Source organism: Pristiophorus japonicus, chromosome 17 (assembly GCF_044704955.1).
Source record: "Pristiophorus japonicus isolate sPriJap1 chromosome 17, sPriJap1.hap1, whole genome shotgun sequence".
NCBI classification, from domain to species: domain Eukaryota; kingdom Metazoa; phylum Chordata; class Chondrichthyes; family Pristiophoridae; genus Pristiophorus; species Pristiophorus japonicus.
The window spans coordinates 119,662,382-119,682,274 of NC_091993.1; the positions used below are offsets into that span (position 1 = coordinate 119,662,382).

The 19,893-nt window shown below is 48.0% G+C and overlaps 1 protein-coding gene across 1 annotated transcript in view; it reads left to right on the forward strand.

Annotated features, from left to right (window-relative positions):
* eps8l3b (EPS8 signaling adaptor L3b) overlaps positions 1-19,893 on the forward strand; it is a 53,803-nt gene that overhangs the window by 12,474 nt on the left and 21,436 nt on the right. Inside the window, exons 4-9 of the mRNA XM_070859187.1 lie at positions 910-1,068; positions 4,373-4,522; positions 9,753-9,829; positions 12,211-12,383; positions 12,485-12,531; positions 18,011-18,131. Coding sequence (XP_070715288.1) covers positions 910-1,068; positions 4,373-4,522; positions 9,753-9,829; positions 12,211-12,383; positions 12,485-12,531; positions 18,011-18,131 — 727 coding nt within the window. The remainder of the gene's footprint in view (positions 1-909; positions 1,069-4,372; positions 4,523-9,752; positions 9,830-12,210; positions 12,384-12,484; positions 12,532-18,010; positions 18,132-19,893) is intronic.

Below are 19,893 nucleotides of genomic sequence, written 5' to 3' on the forward strand. Positions count from 1 at the left end.
GCATGCGCCTGGTTTCTGCACGCTCTCGGCGATGAGACTCGAGGTGCTCAGCGCCCTCCCGGATATACTTCCTCCACTGCAGTATGATGATCATGACAGGCTCACTACAATATTATTGCACTATAAGTGCAATATGATGTGATGGGCGTAATGCTGCGTTACAATATTGTATACCTGGTGCAATGTTACAGTGTGACAGATGGGGAGGGGTCCCTTCCAGACGAATGCTGACGTGAACGGGCCCTACGCAAGAGTCCAGGCCTCCCAACCACCAAGTCCCCTCCTGGAGAATCCACTCCCACCCTGTAATGTATTTGCTTCATGGGTCCTTTGCTTAAGCATCCATGGCAACACATTGCTATTAAGAATAGTTGGTTTATGAGCAAACATTTAACAATCACACTACACATTACCAGTTCATCCACCAGGCTCACAATTGCAAACCTCATTGTGGATGACCTAGACCCAACTGGCTGGGATTTTATTGAGTCTTGTGAGCATCACGGGATTGGCTAAGCCACTCACAATGCTACAGCTCTACAAACCTGTGAGCATACTCACAAATGCATACATTACACATCCCAACAGGTGGCCGAACCGATATCGCCGGCCGGAGTTGAAAGTTCCGCTGAGGGGAAGGGTCTCCGGAAACAGACACAAAAATCATTTAGAAATGAAGGGAGGTGACAATAATATGACAGGAAGCACACACAAAGGGTAGCAGAAATCTGGGATTTCCTTCTCCAAATGACTGAGGTTGCTGGGACAGTTGGAGCTTCCGAGACTGAGCTTGATAGATTAGGGTTAGGGTGTCTGGGGATATGTGCCTCACCGTAACTCACTGCCGGCTTTTAATGCTCAACATTCGCTTGGTTTTCACTACAACTCTTTTCTGAATTCTACGTGCAGCACCTGACCACTTGTGACCTTGACTCGAACAACATGACGTCGGTGGATCATTGTATCACTAAGCTTAAGCTGCTTCATGCCAAGGGGAAAATCTGGGGGCAAGACATGCTGCTACAGCTGATTGACACCTCCTTCAAAATGGTCGACATCGAGACCAAGGTAAGAATCCTGGAATGACTTTAGCTGTGTGTGTGTGTGTGTGTGTGTACATGTGTGTCATCGCAGTCAGCGGTGGGGGGCGCGAGGTGAGGGGTTGAGGAATAGAAGACCTTTCAACTTCCCACCTGGTACTCGAGGCATTACGTTCTCTTGGGGAGCGATGCAGGTAAGATTCTCAGGTGTCAGCACAGGCCGGATACAACACCTTGGATGATATCGCAGGGTACAGGGCAGATTTCAACCAGGGGGGGGGGGGGGGGCAGGGGGAGGAATTGGTGGAGGGGGGTGAGGGGGGGCCAAAGTGGATAGAGAACCGTTCGACCTCTCCCACAGACCATGAGATTTTAACTCCCGGGCCTCTATTGTAACCGGCGGGAATGAAGTCACTGCCGATGGGTGGGAGTCAAAATTGGTGGTTTAGCGAGGGGAGGGAGGTACTGGGCGGTGGGGGAGGGGCGGGGGTGGGTGGCAAGGCCTCCTCCTGGGACCCACGGTAACCATCCCCAGCAAGGTACGCAGAGCTTTTCTGGGGGAGGGGGGGAAGTCCCAAGTGCGGAATTTGGAGTGGGTGGGAAACCCAGAGTTGCTAGCCCAACGGATCCAACGGTTGAGCACTCCTGGCCCACGACAATATTTGTTAAAATGGGTTTATCTTACAGTTCCTCGATAATCTATCTGAACCTCAGCACTCCCAACACAGACCGATTCAACATGGTCTTTACTATAGAATCATAGAATGGTTACAGCACGGAAGGAGGCCATTTGGCCCGTCGATCCCATGCCAGCTCTCTGCAAGAACACCTCAGCTAGTCCTACTCCCTCGCCCTTTCCCCGTAGCCCTAAAAATTGTTTTCTTTCAGGTACTTATCTAATTCCCTTTTGAAAACAGTGATTGAGTCTGCCTTCACTGTTATGTCTTTAATACTCTTATGAATGACTCCACGAGGTCTAGTATTGTACTTGAGCTGTTGTGACCTTAGTCCCATTTATTGTAACTCCAGAGTGAGGCACAAGCATGGCGGGCAGCCTTTTATACTGGGCCCTGCACATCTATGCAGGTGACCCTCAGGTCTCCCACCGCAGTGCCCTCTGGTGGCACACCTTATGTGACAATACAGTGAGTATACATGGTCTACATACATGACATCCACCACCCTTTCAGGCAGTGCATTCCAGATCTTAACCACTCGCTGCGTTACAAAGTTTTCCCTCATGTCGCCTTTGGTTCTTTTGCCAATCACCTTAAATCTGTGCCCTCTGATTCTCGACTATTTATGGTCACATTACATCCTGTGGAAGTATCAAGCTATCTGAGGTTCCATGTAAGGTTTCGAAAGAATACGAGGCCAGGAACTGCTGTTGCCGGTATCAGCAGCTGACTGCCTAACATGTTTGTGTGGCATTCGTCCAACTGCTATCTTAACGGAGGCATTAACCCATTTAAAATGAATTGAACTCCTGCACTCAAATAGCGGGCATGGAAAATGCCATACGAATGTGTTCAAAGTCCCCCTGCTGTTCACACTAACAGTAGGTTCTTGGGTGTAGCACATATTCTGGAACATGGCACAGTAAAGAGAGGGACCCCGGTGGTATTAGTAGGAAAATAGGATGGCACAGGACCAGAAAATACAACAGTTTATCTCACTAGTCCCAAAAGCTAGACCCTTTCTCTCACCCACTCCCTTAAATATCTATTCAGATCTCCCTTGAATTTTTTGCACCTCTGCATAACATAATTAAAACTAAACTGTGCATGTACCTTCCCTCTTCTAGGCTTGAGCTTTTATTCCTGAGCCTATAGTTGGTGGCACTCTCAAACATAGTATGGTTTATTTTGGGATGTTAACAGGGCTACGGTAGCAGAGTGGTTCTGTTATTGGACCAGTAATCCAGAGACCTGCATTAATGATCCAGAGACACAAATTCAAATCCCACCACCGCAGCTGGGTATTTAAATACAATAAATAAATCTGTAATGTCTCCTCGCAGATATCCTTTAGGGAAGGAAATCTGCTGCCCTTACCCGGTCTGGCCAACCTGTGAGTCCAGACCAACAGCAATGTAGTTGACTCCGAACTGCCCTCTGAAATGTCCTAGCCAGCCACAAAGTCAGCACTGTGGGAGCACCTTCACCACACGGACTGCAGCGGTTCAAGAAGGTGGCTCAAAGGCATTTAGGGATGGGCAATAAATGCCGGCCTTGCCAATGAAGCCCACATCCTGTGAATGAATAAATTTTTTTTAAAGCATAGATTTGATTTGATATTATGGTTTAACTTCACCCCCCCTCCCCCTATTATTCAATACAAGCTAAACCCTTAAACTATGTTCTGCGCGGTACAGTTATAACCAACTGACCCAATCAAGTGCATTGCTTCACAGAACGCTTTAAGGACACGTCAATTCTGTGCCCAGGAGACTGTGGAGAGGAGAGCCGCCGAGAGGGGAAAGGGAATGCAAAATAAATCCTTGAGGTTTTTGAAATGGGATCTTGTGGATTGTCTTGGATAAGGAGGCTAGCTGGGGCAGAATAAATCAACACGTTTTTCTCATACTTACAGGGGCTGGATTGACAGATAAAAATTCTTCTTCATAATCAGCAAGCCAACGAGTTGAGGTAGAATCATAGAATCATATACGGACTGAGATGAGGAGAAATTTCTTCACTCAGAGGGTGGTGAATCTTTGCAATTCTCTATCCCAGAGGGCTGTGGATGCTGAATCGTTGGGTGTATTCAAGGCAGACAACGATAGATTTTTGGATACCAAGAGATATGGAGATCGGGCAGGAAAAAGAAGTTGAGGCAGAAGATCAGCCATGATCTTATTGAATGGCGGAGCAAGTTTGAGGGGCCGAATGGCCGACTCCTGCACCTAATTCTTATGTTCTTATACAGCATAGAAGGAGGCATTCGGACCATCATGTGCCGGCTCTTTGGTAGAGCGATCCAATTAATCTCATTCCCCTGCACTTTCCCCTTGACACTGGAATATATTCCCCTTCAAGTATTTATCCAATTCTCTTTTGAATGTTACTATTGAATCTGCTTCCATGCCACCCTCTCAGGCAGTGCGTTGCAGATCACAACTACTCGCTGTGGGGAAAAAAAAAATGTTTCCCCATGTCGTCTCTGGTGGCGGAATGTGAGCGAATGTCGTTTTGACAATCGTGCTTCTGAAAAGAGTGAAAAGGGGAACATTTTTTAAGTAACTGCGTTGAAAGGTCTTGTCAGTCTTCTCAGATCAAGAGGAAGACACTAGCGTGAAGCTGTTTACACTGATGCTCTTGTTATTTCTCCAGGACGATTTGGAGTTATTTCCCATTGATGCTATTCAGGACAGCCAGGCGATATTAAACAGCTGCATCTGCAACTCGCTGCTGGCTCTCACCATCAGGGACAAGAACAAGAGGAAGACCAGCGTCTACATGTTCCAGTGTGAGGAGGTCTCAGTGAGTATGCATTGTAAGAAAGCTGCAGCCGTTGAGGGAGCCAGGTTAGATCATCATCATGATCAGAAGCAGTCCCTCGAAATCGAGGAAGACTTGCTTCCACTCTAGAAATGAGTCCTTAGGTGGCTGAACAGTCCAATACGAGAGCCACAGTCCCTGTCACAGGTGGGACAGATAGTCGTTGAGGGAGAGGGTGGGTGGGACAGGTTTGCCGCATGCTCTTTCCGCTGCCTGCGCTTGTTTTCTGCATGCTCTTGGCGAAGAATCTCGAGGTGCTCAGCGCCCTCCCGGATGCACTTCCTCCACTTAGAGCGATCTTTGGCCAGGGACTCCCAGGTTTTAGTGGGGAGGTTCCACCTTACAAAGAGGCTTTGAGGGTGTCCTTGAAACGTTTCCTCTGCCCACCTTTGGCTCGTTTCCCCGTGTAGGAGTTGCGAGTAGAGCGCTTGCTTTGGGAGTCTCGTGTCTGGCATGCGGACAATGTGGCCTGCCCAGCGGAGCTGATCAAGTGTGGTCAGTGCTTCGATGCTGGGGATGTTGGCCTGGTCAAGGACGCTAACGTTAGATACTCCAGCAACCACTGGCCAAATATGGGCAAGGGCACAGAAAAGGCTCAAATATCAGCCGTGGCCCAGTGGGTTGCACCCTTGCCTCTGAGTCAGAAAGTTGTGGGTTCAAGTCTCACTCCAGGAACTTGGGCATATCATCACCATCATAGGCAGTCCCTCGAAATTCAGGAAGACTTGCTTCCACTCTAAAAGTGAGTTCTCAGGTGACTGTACAGTCCAATACAGGAATTACAGTCTCTGTCGCAGGTGAGGCAGACAGTGATTGAAGGAAAGGGTGGGTGGGGAGTCTGGTTTGCTGCACGCTCCTTCCGCTGCCTGCGCTTGATTTCTGCATGCTCTCGGCAACGAGACTCAAGGTGCTCAGCGCCCTCCCGGATGCTCTTACTCCACTGAGTCATGGTGTCCGAGTGGTTAACGTTTTGGACTCAAAATCCAATGGGGTCTCCCCGCACAGGTTGGGCACATAAATCTAGGCTGACACTCCAATGCAGTGCTGAGGGAGTGCCGCACTGTCAGAGGTGCTGTCTTTCGGATGAGATTTTAAACCGAGGCCCCGTCTGCTCTCTCAAGTGGACGTAAAAGATCCCATGGCACTGTTTCGAAGAAGAGCAGGGGGAAGTGTCCTAGAAAATATTTATCCCTCAATCAACATAACAAAACACAGCTTATCTGGTCATTATCACATTGCTGTTTGTGGGAGCTTACTGTGCGCAAATTGGCTGCCGCGTTTCCCACATTACAAGAGTGACTGCACTCCAAAACTACTTCATTAGCTGTAAAGCGCTTTGAGACATCCAGTGGTCGTGAAAGGCGCTATATAAATGCAAGTCTTTCTTTCTTAATCAGCCAAGTTGTTGGTGGATCCAAGCGCGAATCTTCATGTACCTTGCACCCTCTGTAATCTTGAACTGATCCAAAACTCTGCTGCCTGTATCCTAACTCACACAAAGTCCCGTTCACCCATCGCCCCCTGTGCTCTCTGACTTGCACTGTTACCCTGTACATAGGAGCAGATAAGAAAGATTTTATATAGCACCTTTCACAACCTCAGGATGTCCCAAAGCGCTTCACAGCCAATGAAGTACCTTTTGGAGTGTCGTTACTGTTGTAATGTGGGAAATGCAGCTACCAATTTGCGCACAGCAAGCTCCCACAAACAGCATTGTGATAATGACCAGATAATTTGTTTTAGTGATGTTGATTGAGGGATAAATATTGGCCAGGACACCGGGGATAACTCCTCTACTCTTCTTCGAAATAGTGCCATGGGATTTTTTACGTCCACCTGAGAGAACAGACGGGGCCTTAGTTTAATGTCTCACCCGAAAGACATAAGAACATAAGAAATAGGAGCAGGAATAGGCCATACGGCCCCTCGAGTCTGCTCCGTCATTTAATAGGATCATAACTGATCTGATCACGGACTCAGCTCCACTTCCCTGCCCGCTCCCCAAAACCCCTTATCCCCTTATCATTTAAGAAACTGTCTATCTCTGTCTTAAATTTATTCAATGTCCCAGCTTCCACAGCTCTCTGAGGCAACAAATTCTACAGATTTACAACCCTCTGAGAGAAGAAATTTCTCCTCAACTCTGTTTTAAATGGACGACCCCTTATTCTAAGATCATGCCCCCTAGTTCTAATCTCCCCATCAGTGGAAACATCCTCTCTGCAACCACCTTGTCAAGCCCCCTCATAATCTTAGACGTTTCAATAAGATCACCTCTCATTCTTCTGAATTCCAATGAGTAGAGGCCCAACCTACTCAGCCTTTCCTCATAAGTCAACCTCCTCATCTCCGGAATCAACCTAGTGAACCTTCTCTGAACTGCCTCCAAAGCAAATATATCCTTTCGTAAATATAGAAACCAAAACTGCATGCAGTATTCCAGGAGTGGCCTCATCAATACCTTGTAAGACTTATAGTAAGACTTTCCTGCTTTTATACTCCATCCCCTTTGCAATAAAGGCCAAGATACTTCCGACAGTGCAGCAGAGCTTAGGACCTCGGTAGCTGTTGGCAGAACTGATGTTTTGCAGCAAGGAGTCGCATCCGTCGGTGAGGAAGGGTGAAAATCGGCAGAAAAAGTATGAGGGAGAGAGGAATAAACTCATTACGATGCACGTTAGCAAAGGCAACAACAAGAACTTTTATTTATAGAGCGCCTTTAATGTAGTAAAACGTCCCAAGGCGCTTCACAGCGGTGTTATGACAAAACGTGGAGGCCCCGGCCTGCGTGAGAACACCAGCAGCAGGTCGGGGCCATAAAAGGAGCGATGTGGGGGCCCCGGGAGACTACCTCGGGGAGCAGTGCACGCTGGTGCAGGAGAGTGACGTCAGCAAGGTCCAGGTCGGTGATTGGAGCGTGGGCGGGTACAGCAGGAGTGGCGAGATTTGGGGAGAAGGAGCGGCGAGAGACTGTAGAGGGATGTGATTGGGGCCCAGGAGAGGCGTGAGTTCGGGGCCAGGGGCCCAGGGGCAGCACGGGCCCAGCCCACACTGCGATATGTGCGCGCACTCGGTCCGTGCAGCAGAGCTGGTCTCCGGTCACCTTGGTTAACCCTTGCCACTGGGCCAAGACCTCGCTCTGTCAAGCCCGTGTGGTGGCTGGTGTGCAACGGTCACCAAACGTTAAAAAAATCCACGCACAGGCATCTTCCACCCCCTTCAGGATGTAGTTTGGGTCCTTCATTGAAACACCTGTGAACTCATCCTTTTTTGGCGTGGAAGCAAGTCATCCTCGCTTCGAGGGACTGCCTATGATGATGATGAAGACAAAACAGCTAAATTTGACAGACAGGTAGAGGAGGAAAAATGAGATGATGACACTTGTAACTCACTGCGCCTGTACCCTCTCACTGTTAGCGCTACGTCCCAATCTCCAGTTCGCTCCCCGTACCCTCTTAAAATTTTCATTTTCAAATATTAATCCACTTTAAAAGCTATTACGGCTTCGATTCTGATGCAGGCATCAACCCACTCACTGTGCTAACTGATGCCAAAAGCACTGAATGAGGAAAATGCTATTCAGTCCATTGAGTCTTCTACTCTCGACAGGCAATTTATCAAGAACTCCCCCGCCCGCCCCCAGCAAAATCAGCAGGAGGCGAGCGGCCAGGGAAAGAAAATTGACATTTCTCCTTGATCCCAAGGGCAATTGAGTCAAAGTTTCAGGATATGAATGTAACGTTCACACTCTATATTGCTCATGCCTTCAGTATGGACATCTCTGTGGTTCTCAACAATATGGGTTAGAAATTCAGAGGGGCAACCCCCCTTGCTAAAGGGTTTGCGCCACTCGGCAAATTCAGTATGCCGGTACCGGTGGCGCTGAGGGGTGTCGCCCGGGAGCACCGTGCCGGTGTGTAATGCCCCCCCGGTATCGACACGGATACAACATTTGGTTTGCGCTGCACCTGTAGCGCTCCCTAGTGACCCCGCCAGGGAAAGCGGGCGTGCAGAGCTGTCCCGGGACGCTACAGGAAGGAATGACTGCATGAGGTAAAGGTGATTTTAGTATTTTTGGGGGCGTTTTTTTACGATTTAACTTTATTTGGGGCGAGTAATGTATCGGGAATGTTTTTTGTGCTTTTGATTCCGATGTTTTGTTTTCCCCCAGAGGGAGGCCTCTCTCGGGCCGCTACGAAGCCGGCTCTTTAGCACGGGATATTCGGTTGCTCACCCGACCTAGCGCCCTGAGAGAGGTGTGGAATGCCTCCCTTAGTGCTCCGCCCCACTCACAGGGCGCAAACACTGTATTTTCTTGGGCTGCCATCGCAAACCATTTCCTGACGCTAAATTTAGCACCCACCCGACATTACCGCCTTAAAAACCTTCAACTGAATTTCCAGTCCTATTTGTCCTTGGTCAATTTGGTGTGTTGCAGGACGTCACCCCTTCATTCTGGAACTACCTCCTAGGTTCTGTCGGTGGACATCCTAATACTCCAAAATTGGACACACTGCGACCTCCCCAATGACATCATATTGGGCTTTCCATTTCTTAAAACTGGCATCTGGGCATGCACATCAGATGTTGCAATGACCCAAGTTCTCATCAATAAAAATAATTACATTTATGTAACACCCTTAATGATGTTCCAAAGCACTTTACAGCCAACGTGGATGACACAGCAAGGTCCCACAAACCGCAATGTGATAACGATCAGATAATCTGTTTTTTGTGAGGTTGGTCGATGGATTAAAATTTGGCCAGGACACTGGGTAGAAGAGCTCTGCTCCTCTTCGAAATAGTGCCGTGGGATCTTTTACATCCGCGTGGGAGGACAGACAGGACCTCGAGTTAACATCTCATCCAAAAAGATGGCATCTCCAACAGTGCAGCACTCGCTCAGCACTGCACTGGAGTGTCAGACCGGATTTTGTGTTCAAATCTCTGCAGTGGGACTCAAACCCAAACCCACAGACTTGTGACGCAGAAGACAAGCGTGCTACCCACTAAGCCACGATAAGGTTTCAGCTTGCAAATGAAAAACTCAACCAAGTGAAGCCGTGCATCTGGAATGACGGACTCTCATACTCTAGTCTTCCCGGGCCTGGTGGGCCAGAGATACAAGGCCAGTCTGCCTTCAAAAAACCCAAGTGTTAGGGCATGTTTATGGAGTATATTCATTACTGTATCTCTATGTTCATTTGAATAGGCTGATCTAATACAGACCGATATTGAGAAAATGATCAGAGGAACGAAAGTCGAACTGGGGAAACAGGATATGCTGAGGTATGTAGTTCTTAAAAACATAAGAAGTAAGAGCAGGCCGTATGGCCTCCTCGAGCCTGGTCCACCATGCAATAAATCGTGACTGATCTTCAACCTGAACTCCACTTTCCTGTCCTATTCCCATATCCCTTAATTCCCGTAGAGTCCAAAAATCTATCGATCTCTGTCTTGAATACACTCAACGATTGAGCTTCCACATCTATACAGAGGTAGAGAATTCCAAAGATTCCAAATACTTCACCCTCTGAGTGAAGTAATGCCTCCTCATCTCAGTCCTAAATGGTCGATCCCTTATCCGGAGACCATGCCCCCGAGTTCTGGGCACTCGAGCCAGTGGAAACAACCTCTTAGCAAGTACCCAGTCAAGCCCTCTAAACATTTCACTCATTTAAATCAGATCACCTCTCGTTCTTCTAAACTCCAGAGAATTTAGGCAAATTCTACTCAATCTCTCATCACAGGAACCAGTCTGGTGAACCTTTGTTGCACTCCCTCTATGGCAAGTATATCCTTCCTTAGTTCAGGAGACCAAAACTGTGCACAACACTCCTGGAGGCCGATTTTCATCAAGGCCTCCGCCTGCCCAAAGTGCCGCCGATGGCCGCTGGACGGTACTTTGAGTGGAATATTTGTGGCCAAGGTCCCTCGAAGGTCGGCGGGCGGCAAATGGACGACGTACACCGCCAATCTGGGTGGCAGGTCTCATTCTCGGCGGCAGAGGCGCTTGCCGCCCAAGTGCCGTTGAGGATGGAGTCGGGCCCACGGAGGGTCGAAGACCTGAAAAAACCAATCGCGAATAAAAAAATAAAGAAACTATTGGAAGACCTCCAGGGGACCCCGCACAGGTAAGTGGCTGTGGGAAAAAAATTAAAAATGTCCACTTACCCTTTTTTCAGGTTCTTTGTACTCACCGTCGGGGACAGACCGGCCTCCAGCCAGCGGCCCGCCCCCCCCCCTTCTGCCGCCGAGTCCCGCCGACTCCCGCCCGCAGGAATCTGGGAGCTCGGCGGGCGGGAGCTCAGTTGCCCCACTTGGCCGCCCGCTGACGTCAGCGGTACGCTTCCCGGCAGCTCTCCCCTCCCACCCACTCCAGCCTACTTCCATAGTGGCAGTGGGCGGACCTTCAGGAGGAATGTCGGAGGCAGTGGGCGGTGGGGTGATGAATCTCGGCCCTCAGGTGTGGTCTCACTGAAGCCCTATATAATTGCAGCAAGGCTTCCTTACTCTTATACTCCACAGGAGAGGTCCTTATTGGATTGTGCCGTGAAACTTGTTCCATACTGTAGCCTAGAACACAAAATGTCGGCAGGGATAGGTCTTTTACGGATAATTAATGGATAATTACGAACTGGATTTTAAACGGCCATTTGAAATGACGACTCTTTCAGATTCTTCCACACCGAACTCCTGCGGAAAGTACACCAAAGACATGAGGATTACAACAAATATTAGATTGATAATATATAATAATAACAAAATCGCAATAACGCAGAGTGTTGTTATGATCTGGAATAGGGATAAGAACATAAGAAATAGGAGCAGGAGTCGGCCATACGGCCCCTCGAGCCTGCTCCGCCATTCAATAAGATCAAGGCTGGTCATCGACCTCAACTCCACTTCCCTGCCCGATCTCCGTATCCCTTGATTCAAAAAGTTCAAAAATCTATCGATCTCAGCCTTGAATATATTCAGAGACCCAGCATCCACAGCCCTCTGGGGCAGAGAATTCCGAAGATTCACAGCCCTCTGAGTGAAGAAATTCTTTCACATCTCTGTGTTAAATGGCTGTCCCCTTAATCTGAGAATGTGCCCCCTAGTTCTATACTCTCCATCCAGGGAAACGACCTCTCAGCATCAGCCCTTCAATCCCCTTCAGAACCTTGAAGGCGCTGCCTGAAAAGGCGGTGAAAGCAGATTCAATAGAAACTTTTAAAAAGAGAATTGGACAAATACTTGAAAAAGGAAAGATTTACTGGGCTATGGGGAAAGGACGGGGGATTGCTTCAAAGTTGGAATGCTCTAAAGAGCCAGCACAGGCACGATGGGCTGAATGGCCTCTTTCCGTGCTGTATCATTCTATGATTCTATGTATACATAAATAATAAGCGATGGGATCTATTAATAGATTCAATGAATAAAATAGTACTTAGATTGTGTATCACATTACTGAGTCTGATAATAGCCATTTGGTAAAGTCACACTGTGCTCTCAGCAGATCTGATGACAGACGTTGCTACAGGTATTATCAAATCCACTAACAGGTTTTGGGGCAGATAATGCTGAGGCCTGAAGGTACTCGGACTGCTCACTACAGACCACAGGATTCAGTCGCTGTGCCTGCTGTTAAACACCGGTTGTTTGTCTCTCCTAAACCATTTCAGAAACAACCTGGAGAGCATGCTTCCTCAGCACTCCCGGCCGCCTTACGGCAAGTCCGCCATGACGCCCCCGCCAGAGCGATGGATATCGCCAGACTACGACAAGCCCCCAAACCCTGCAATGTCGGAGCACGGAAGCTGGGCAGAGCAACAGTCCAGGACACCATCTGAATACGGTACAGCTGCAACCCAATCCATTGCCGCTTCCTGCGTTTTGCCTCGTCCCGAGATCTTTAACCTGATATCTGTATTGTTTCATTACAAACCCTTCCAATAGGTACAAAGATCAGCAATGACGATGCGTTGATGGCACAAAGAAATACAGTGAGTAGACACTTACTCCAAAATGATTATTTTTTTTTTGCTGGGGATTTTCCCAACATCTTTTCTTTACACAAATGGCTTGATAACTGTAATGTATTTGCTTCAAGGGTTCTTTTGCTTAAGAATTCATAGCAACACATTGCTATTAAGAACTAGTTGGTTTATTAGCAAAAGGTTTAACAATCACACTAAACATTACCAATTCATCCACCAGGCTCACAACCATCTGCCTCATCGTGGATCCCCCGAACCCAACTGGCTGGGGTTTTATTGAGTCTTGTGAACATCACGTGACTGGCTAAGCCACTCCCACTCAACAGCTCTACAAACCTGTGAGCATCCTCGCAGGCGCATACATTACACTAACCATTCCCATAAGCAGATTTGTTTCCGACAAACTGAATCCTATGTCTTCATTCTGTTCTGCCTATGCTCACTGACCTACATTGGCTCCTGGTCCAACACCTTGATTCTAACATTCTCATCCTCGTGTTTGTCCCTCCATGGCCTCACACCCCATCCCTCTCTCTATAACCTCCTCCAGCTCTTACAACTCTTTGAGATCTCTGCGTTCCTCCTACTTTGGCCTCTTGTGCATCCCCCCACTTCCTTCTCCCCACCATTGGCGGCCCTATGCTCTGGAATTCCCTCCCTAAACCTCCACGTTTCTCTCTCCTCCTTCAAGACATTTCTTCAAACCTTTGTTTTGTGTTGTTGCTCTCCCAAATCCTTTCCCTCCTCTCTCAAAGGTGCTGACTCACATTGACGTACACTTGTGACCACTCTTCTTGTGTGAGTCCAGACAATGAGCTTCACAGCTTATTCGGGGTACCTGATTCTGTCCTCACACACTATCCTCACCAAGTCTTTTTCTATTACGATACAGTGAGCGGGAACTCTGGTTAGTTATTTTCTCCTACCCTGGCCCAGGACTTTAGGAACAGGAGTAGGTCATTCAGCCCCTCGAGCCTGCTCCACCATTCAATTAGATCATGGCTGATCTGTAACTCAACTCCACTTACTCGCCATAGCTCCATATCCCTCGATACCCTTACCTAACAGAAATATATCGATCTCAGTCTTGATGGCTCCAATTGTTCCATCATCCACCGCCTATTGGGAAGAGAATTCCAGATTTCTACTGCCCTTTGTATGTGAAAGGTGATTCCTGATTTCCTTCCTGAGTGGCTTATCACTAATTTTATTGAAGAAAGAAAGACTTGGTGCGGGACTTTAGACTTTTCTGTTTTCGGGGCGGTAATGGTGGGCGGGAAAGTTGGCGGCCGGGAACAGTTTGCGCCTCAGTGGGTAAGCTTGGGCAGCTGGGCCCTGCATCAGGGAACGCAGCGCTAAGGGAGGCGTTGTACACCTCTCGTGGCACAAGGATGGGACACTCCCGAGCTAAAGAGCCGGGCCGGGAGCGCTCCGAGAGAGGCCTGGCGGCGGTGGGGGGAAACCTAAAAAAAAAACCCCCACAAAAACATTCCCAAAACATTGCCCACACCACCGCAACACAAATCACTCAAAGAATTAAAAGAACAAACGCTCGCACTTACCTTCGGAGTACGTTACTTTCCCTCCGCCGTCAGCTGTGCTAGACCGCGCTGATTTCCCAGGGGTCTTTGCGGGCCCACTTCCGGGCAGACGGATCGGGCAAGAGTCAGAACTCCTGCCAGTGTCACAACCAGGGGCGTTGCACACCCGGCGCAGATCTTCCCAGCGGTGTTGCTTAGCGCCGTCGCAAAACCCGACCGAAGGATCGTGGCGACCTCAACGTCGCCTTTCACGTCGAAAAATCCAGCCCTTGCATTTATATAGCGCCTTTCACGACCACCGGATGTCACAAAGCGCTTTGCAGCCCAATGAAGTACTTTTGGAGTGTAGTCACTGTTGTAATATGGGAAACGCGGCAGCCAGTTTGCGCACAGCAAGCTCCCACCCACAGCAATGTGATAATGATCGGATAATCCGTTTTTGTTACGTTGATTGAGGGATAAAAATTGGCTAGCACACAGGGCCCTTCTTCAAAATAGTGCCATGGGATCTTTTACAACCACCTGAGAGAGCAGACGGGGCCTCGGTTTAACGTCTCATCTGAAAGACGGCACCTCCGACAGAGCAGCACTCCCTCTGTACTGCACTGGGAGAGTCAACCTAGATTTTTTGTGCTCTATTATGTCACCTTGTTCTTGATTTCCCCTCCAGAGGAAATTGCTTCTCTCTGTCTGCACATTCCTAATCCTTTTAACATTTAAAACACCTTGATCAGATCGCTCCCTCAATCTTCTATGCTCAAGGGAATGCAAGCCACGTGACACATTGAGCCTAATTATATCCACTCTACAAGTGGCCTGGCTAAAAGCAGTCAACATAGCATGGACCAGAGCATGAACCTGGGACCATCCTGGATTGTATGGTTTAGCCAATGCACTGACAAACCAAGCCGCTGGGAGAACTGCTCTGACAGTTATGGTGCTCGATCAAAGTTCTGATTCACCGTAAGTGAAAGTTGGACACATAATTTGCCAGTTTCAGCTGTGGTTCAGTGGGTAGCACCCTTGCTTCTGTGTCAGAAGGTTGTGGGTTCATAGTCCCACTCCAGCGACTTGAGCTGACACTCCAGTGTAGTGCCAAGGGAGCGCTGCATTGTCAGAGGTGCCGCCTTTCCGTTAAGATGTTAAACCGAGTCCCTGTCTGCCCTCTCAAGTGGATGTAAAAGATCCCATGGCACTATTTTGAAGAAGGGCCTGGTGTGCTAGCCAATATTTATCCCTCAATCAACACCACTACAACAGATTATCTGGTCGTTATCGTTATGTATGCAACACTATGTAACCAGCATTCTACCACCATCAGAGGGCGCATCTGTCGGAGTCCCAAGGCATCCCAGCATCCCTTGGCAGCACTGTATATAAGCAGGCCTCCCATGCTGTATGAGCACTCTGGAGTTAGAATAAAGAGACTAAGGTCACACTTACTCATGTCTACAGAACTCAGTTACATTGCTTTATTCGAGACATAACAGTTATCACATGGCTGTTTGTGGGAGCTTGCTGTGCGCAAATTGGCTACCAGGTTTCCTACATTACAGCAGTGACTACACTCCAAAAGTACTTCATTGGTTGTAAAGCTCTTTAGGATGCCTGGTGGTTGTGAAAGACGCTATAGAAATGCAAGTCTTTCTTCATTTTACACTAGAGGCAATAGAACTGTCTTCACCTGACCATAACTCCTGGCACTGAAGTCATTGCTGGTGTAACTGAAAGAAGCTCAAGTGGCAAAAACAACTCCAGTCAAAGCCCTTCTACGTTGTAACTGTGATATATTCACAGAGCACAAGCACATGGCAGGCAGCTCTCTCGGAAGCTTGCGGAACATGCCTGGTTCTGTTTAATTATTAACTCTGTAGTTGCAGTACACAATATGTCCACATCCACAGTGTGGAGCTACAAACATTACAAGCTTACAGACATTACAGTAACCTATGTTGTCTTCCTCATTCTTTCTCCACAACCCATCGAGCTTTGAAGAATTCTTAACAAATGCATCTAAGGGGTTCGGATGAAATCTCGAATGGTACATGGGGATGCAAGTGGTTATGTTACTGGATTAGTAATCCAGTGGCCTGGATTTATAATCCATAGACATGAGTTCAAATCCCATCACGGCAGCTTAAATTAATTTGGAATTAAAAAGCTACCATCAATAATGGTGACCATGAAACTATTGCTTTGTGGAAAAACCCCGACCGGTTCACTAATGTCCTTTAGGGTCGGAAATCTCATCATCATTAGGCGGTCCCTCGAATGAGGATGACTTGCTTCCACAAGAGTTCACAGATGTTTCAATGAAGGACCCGATGTTCCAGTCCTGAACTCCAATTAAAGGGTGGAAGATGCCTGTGCGTGGATTTTTTTAACGTGTGGTGACCGTTGCACACCAGCCATCACACGGGCTTGACAGAGCTAGGCTTTTATCCAGTGGCAAGGGTTGAACCAGGGATGATTGGAGACTTGCCCTGCTGCACGGACCCAGTGCGCACACATATCGCAGTGTGGGCTGGGCCCGTGCTGCCCCTGGGCCCGCGGCTCTTCTGGGCCCCGTACCCCCATTCGCCGCACCTTCGCCCACGACGTACCAGATCCCGGCGCTCCAGCTCTATTTATAGCCCCGACCTGTGTGAGAAATCTGGTCGGAAATCTGGCCAATATGTGACTCCAGACCCAAAGCAATGTGGTTGACTCTGAACTGCCCTCTGAGATGGCCCAGCGAGACACTGAGTTGTACCAAACTGCCAATACAAGGACTGCACTGGTTCAAGAAGGCAACGAGGGATGGGCAATAAATGCCGACCTTGCCAGCGGCACCCACATCCCATGAACGAATACATTTTTAAAAAGCTTCACTGAATTTTGGGTTCAAAGGGTGGTTGGAGGACGGACCTCTGTTGATTCATTGGCTGTAGGACCAGGGGAGGTGGGGGGCTGGGTAAAACAGCCTCACACTGCTGTTGATAAAAGCTGTTTGGGTTGATATTGTGCTGTGTAATGTTAGTGCATTGCAACATAGGAATGTACAGGGCTGGGAAATATTGCAGTCCCTATGTTAATGTGGTTATATGGAAATTTCATTTGTCTGCTACTTTGACTCGTCTATTTTAAACTGGTTAATGTCTTTGAATGTCAGCCGTGGCTCAGTAGCAGTCTCACTTCCTAGCCAGACAATCGTGGATTCAAGCCTCACTCCAGAGACTTGAGCACATAATCCAGGCTGACACTTCAGTGCACTGTCTTTCGGATGAGACGTTAGATCAATGTTGCCCTTTCAGGTGGATGTAAAAGGGTAGGAGTGTCCTGGCCAATATTTATCCCTCAAACAACATCACAAAAATAGATTACCCGATCATTATCACATTGGTGTTTGTGGGAGCTTGCTGTGTGCAGATTGGCTACCGTGGTTCCTCCATTACAACAGTGACTACACTCCAAAAGTACTTGTGGGAATCGGGCGGGAAGGTGAGTTGAGGTCGAAGATCAGCCATGATTCTATTGAATGGTGGATCAGGCTTGAAGAGCCATATGGCCTACTCCTGCTCCTAATTCTTATGTTCTTATGTTCATTGGCTGTAAAGCACTTTGGGATGTTCTGAGGGGGAGAAATTCGGGTCATTCGCGCCTCCCATTAACGCCCCCGGCGACGCTAATGGGGCGCAAACGACTTTGCGTACGGGCGCGACGCCGCTAATGACTCCTGCTAATTTCGGCGGGAGTTTAGTGACGGCGGTAACACGTAGCGCCCCGCTCTTCTGCGCCCAGGACCCTAAATTGGGTATCGCCTCCTGAAACTGCACTGGGCGATGACAGCAACAGCTTCGGGCGGGTGGCCGCTAGCGGGGTGAAATCTTTCCCGATTTTTGCTCACGTTGAGTGACTGCTGACAAGCTTTCTGTCTGATCTGTGGTCTCTTTCCTTCCTGACAGGAAATCCTCAATCACGTCTTAGACGACCTTGAGAAGTTCAACGATAAAATTACTGAAGCCATTGGCTCCAAAGAGCAGAAGAAGAAGAAGAAGAAGAAGAAGAAATCAAAAAAGAATAAAGGTAATGGTACATGAGGTAGGGCCCCTTGGGTTCCTGATTTAGTTAGTTCACTGTTCCAATGAAGGTCAACGTAAGCTCAAGAATCAGCACCTCATCTCTCGTTTAGACACTTTACAGTCTTCTGGACTCAACATCGAGTTCAACAATTTGAGAACATAACCTCTACCCATTTTTGACTCCCTTCCAACCCCCTCACTGGCCTTCCTACACCGCCCCCACCCCCACCGCCCCCCCCGATCTTATGTTTTTTTTTCGCTTTGTCTCCAATGGCAGCTGGTCATTACTCTGCCATTCACACCCTATCTAGACTAACCTTTTTCCAATTTCTGTCATTACCATTTCAATTCGGCCCATCATCCCTTTTGTCTCTCTAATCTCTCCTGCCTTCCACCCTATCACAGACCTTCCCTTTTGTTCTTTCCTCCCCTCCCCCTTTCAGCGCTCCTTAAGAATCTGTTCTTTTCGAATATTCGCCAGTTCTGACGAAGCGTCATCGACCCGAAACATTTACTCTGTTTTTCTCTCCACAGATGCTGCCTGACCCGCTGGGATTTCCAGCATTTTCTGTTTTTATTTCAAATTCCAGCATCCGCAGTATTTTGCTTTTGTATTAGTTATAATGGAGATGGCTTTCATGTGTCCTGGGTATATCCTAGTTATGAAAACAGCAGCTGTATCCTGGCTCTATTGTTGATGCTTTCTGCCATCCTGCAGAGCCTAGATAATGCTGAAGCCAAAGATTTATCTTTTAACACTAGAAATGTATCTCAAATTTTGTCCAGTCACTCCTCATTCCAGTGAGAATTTTAGTTTTAACAACACCTGCCACACTTTGAGGTATGTTTACAGCACCTCCAAAACCTGTGACCTCTACCGCCTAGAAGGACAATGGCAGCAGGCGCTTGGGAGCACCACCATCTCCACGTTCCCTTCCAAGTCACATACCATCTGGACTTGGAAATATCTAGGCTGTTTCTTCATCGCTGCTGGATCAAAGTCTTGGAACGCCCTCTCAAACAGCACTGTGGGAGCACCTTCACCGCACGAACTGCAGTGGTTCAAGATGGCGGCTCATCACCACCTTCTCAAGGGCAATTAGGGATGGGTAATAAATGCCGGCCTTGCCAGCAACGGCCACATCCCATGACTGAAAAAAAAGATTTGCCGTTGTTTTGGGGAGCGAGCTTTTAAAATGCTCGAGCCAAATTCGCACCTCTGTTATTTTAATGCAGACATTAACCCAGCTAAAATAATCGGTGGTGTTTGTGCCAAAACAATGCCGATGGAAAATGAACCAAAAGGGTCCGAAACGTCCTTCATTAATATGGAAACACGCTTCCTACACCAACTATTTCACTCAACAAACAGAAGACAATAAAGCTCACCGAAGCTTTAGTCTGATGATTACCGGAAGGGACTGGAGTACAACATCACCCCCCTGGGAACACATTTTATTTGATTTATTAAGTTTCATTTTTATAAAAATGTTTAATGAACAACTTGTTGGTTATGCCCCTTTAAGAAGGGAACACTTGTTACCTCTTTATTGATGATGACACCAGTCATCAGTTACTGCAATTAACCAAACAGAGGTTGCTGAGTGGCTTTGGCAATGGACTAGTGACCCAGAGGTTGTGAAAGTGAATTCAGTAAATCTGGTCCTGTTTTTGAGCTGGCACCTGAAATAATGATGTTGAAAGCTGCGAGGTTGTCATTTAAAAACCGAACTGGTTCACTAATGTTCTTCGGGGAATGGAGCCGG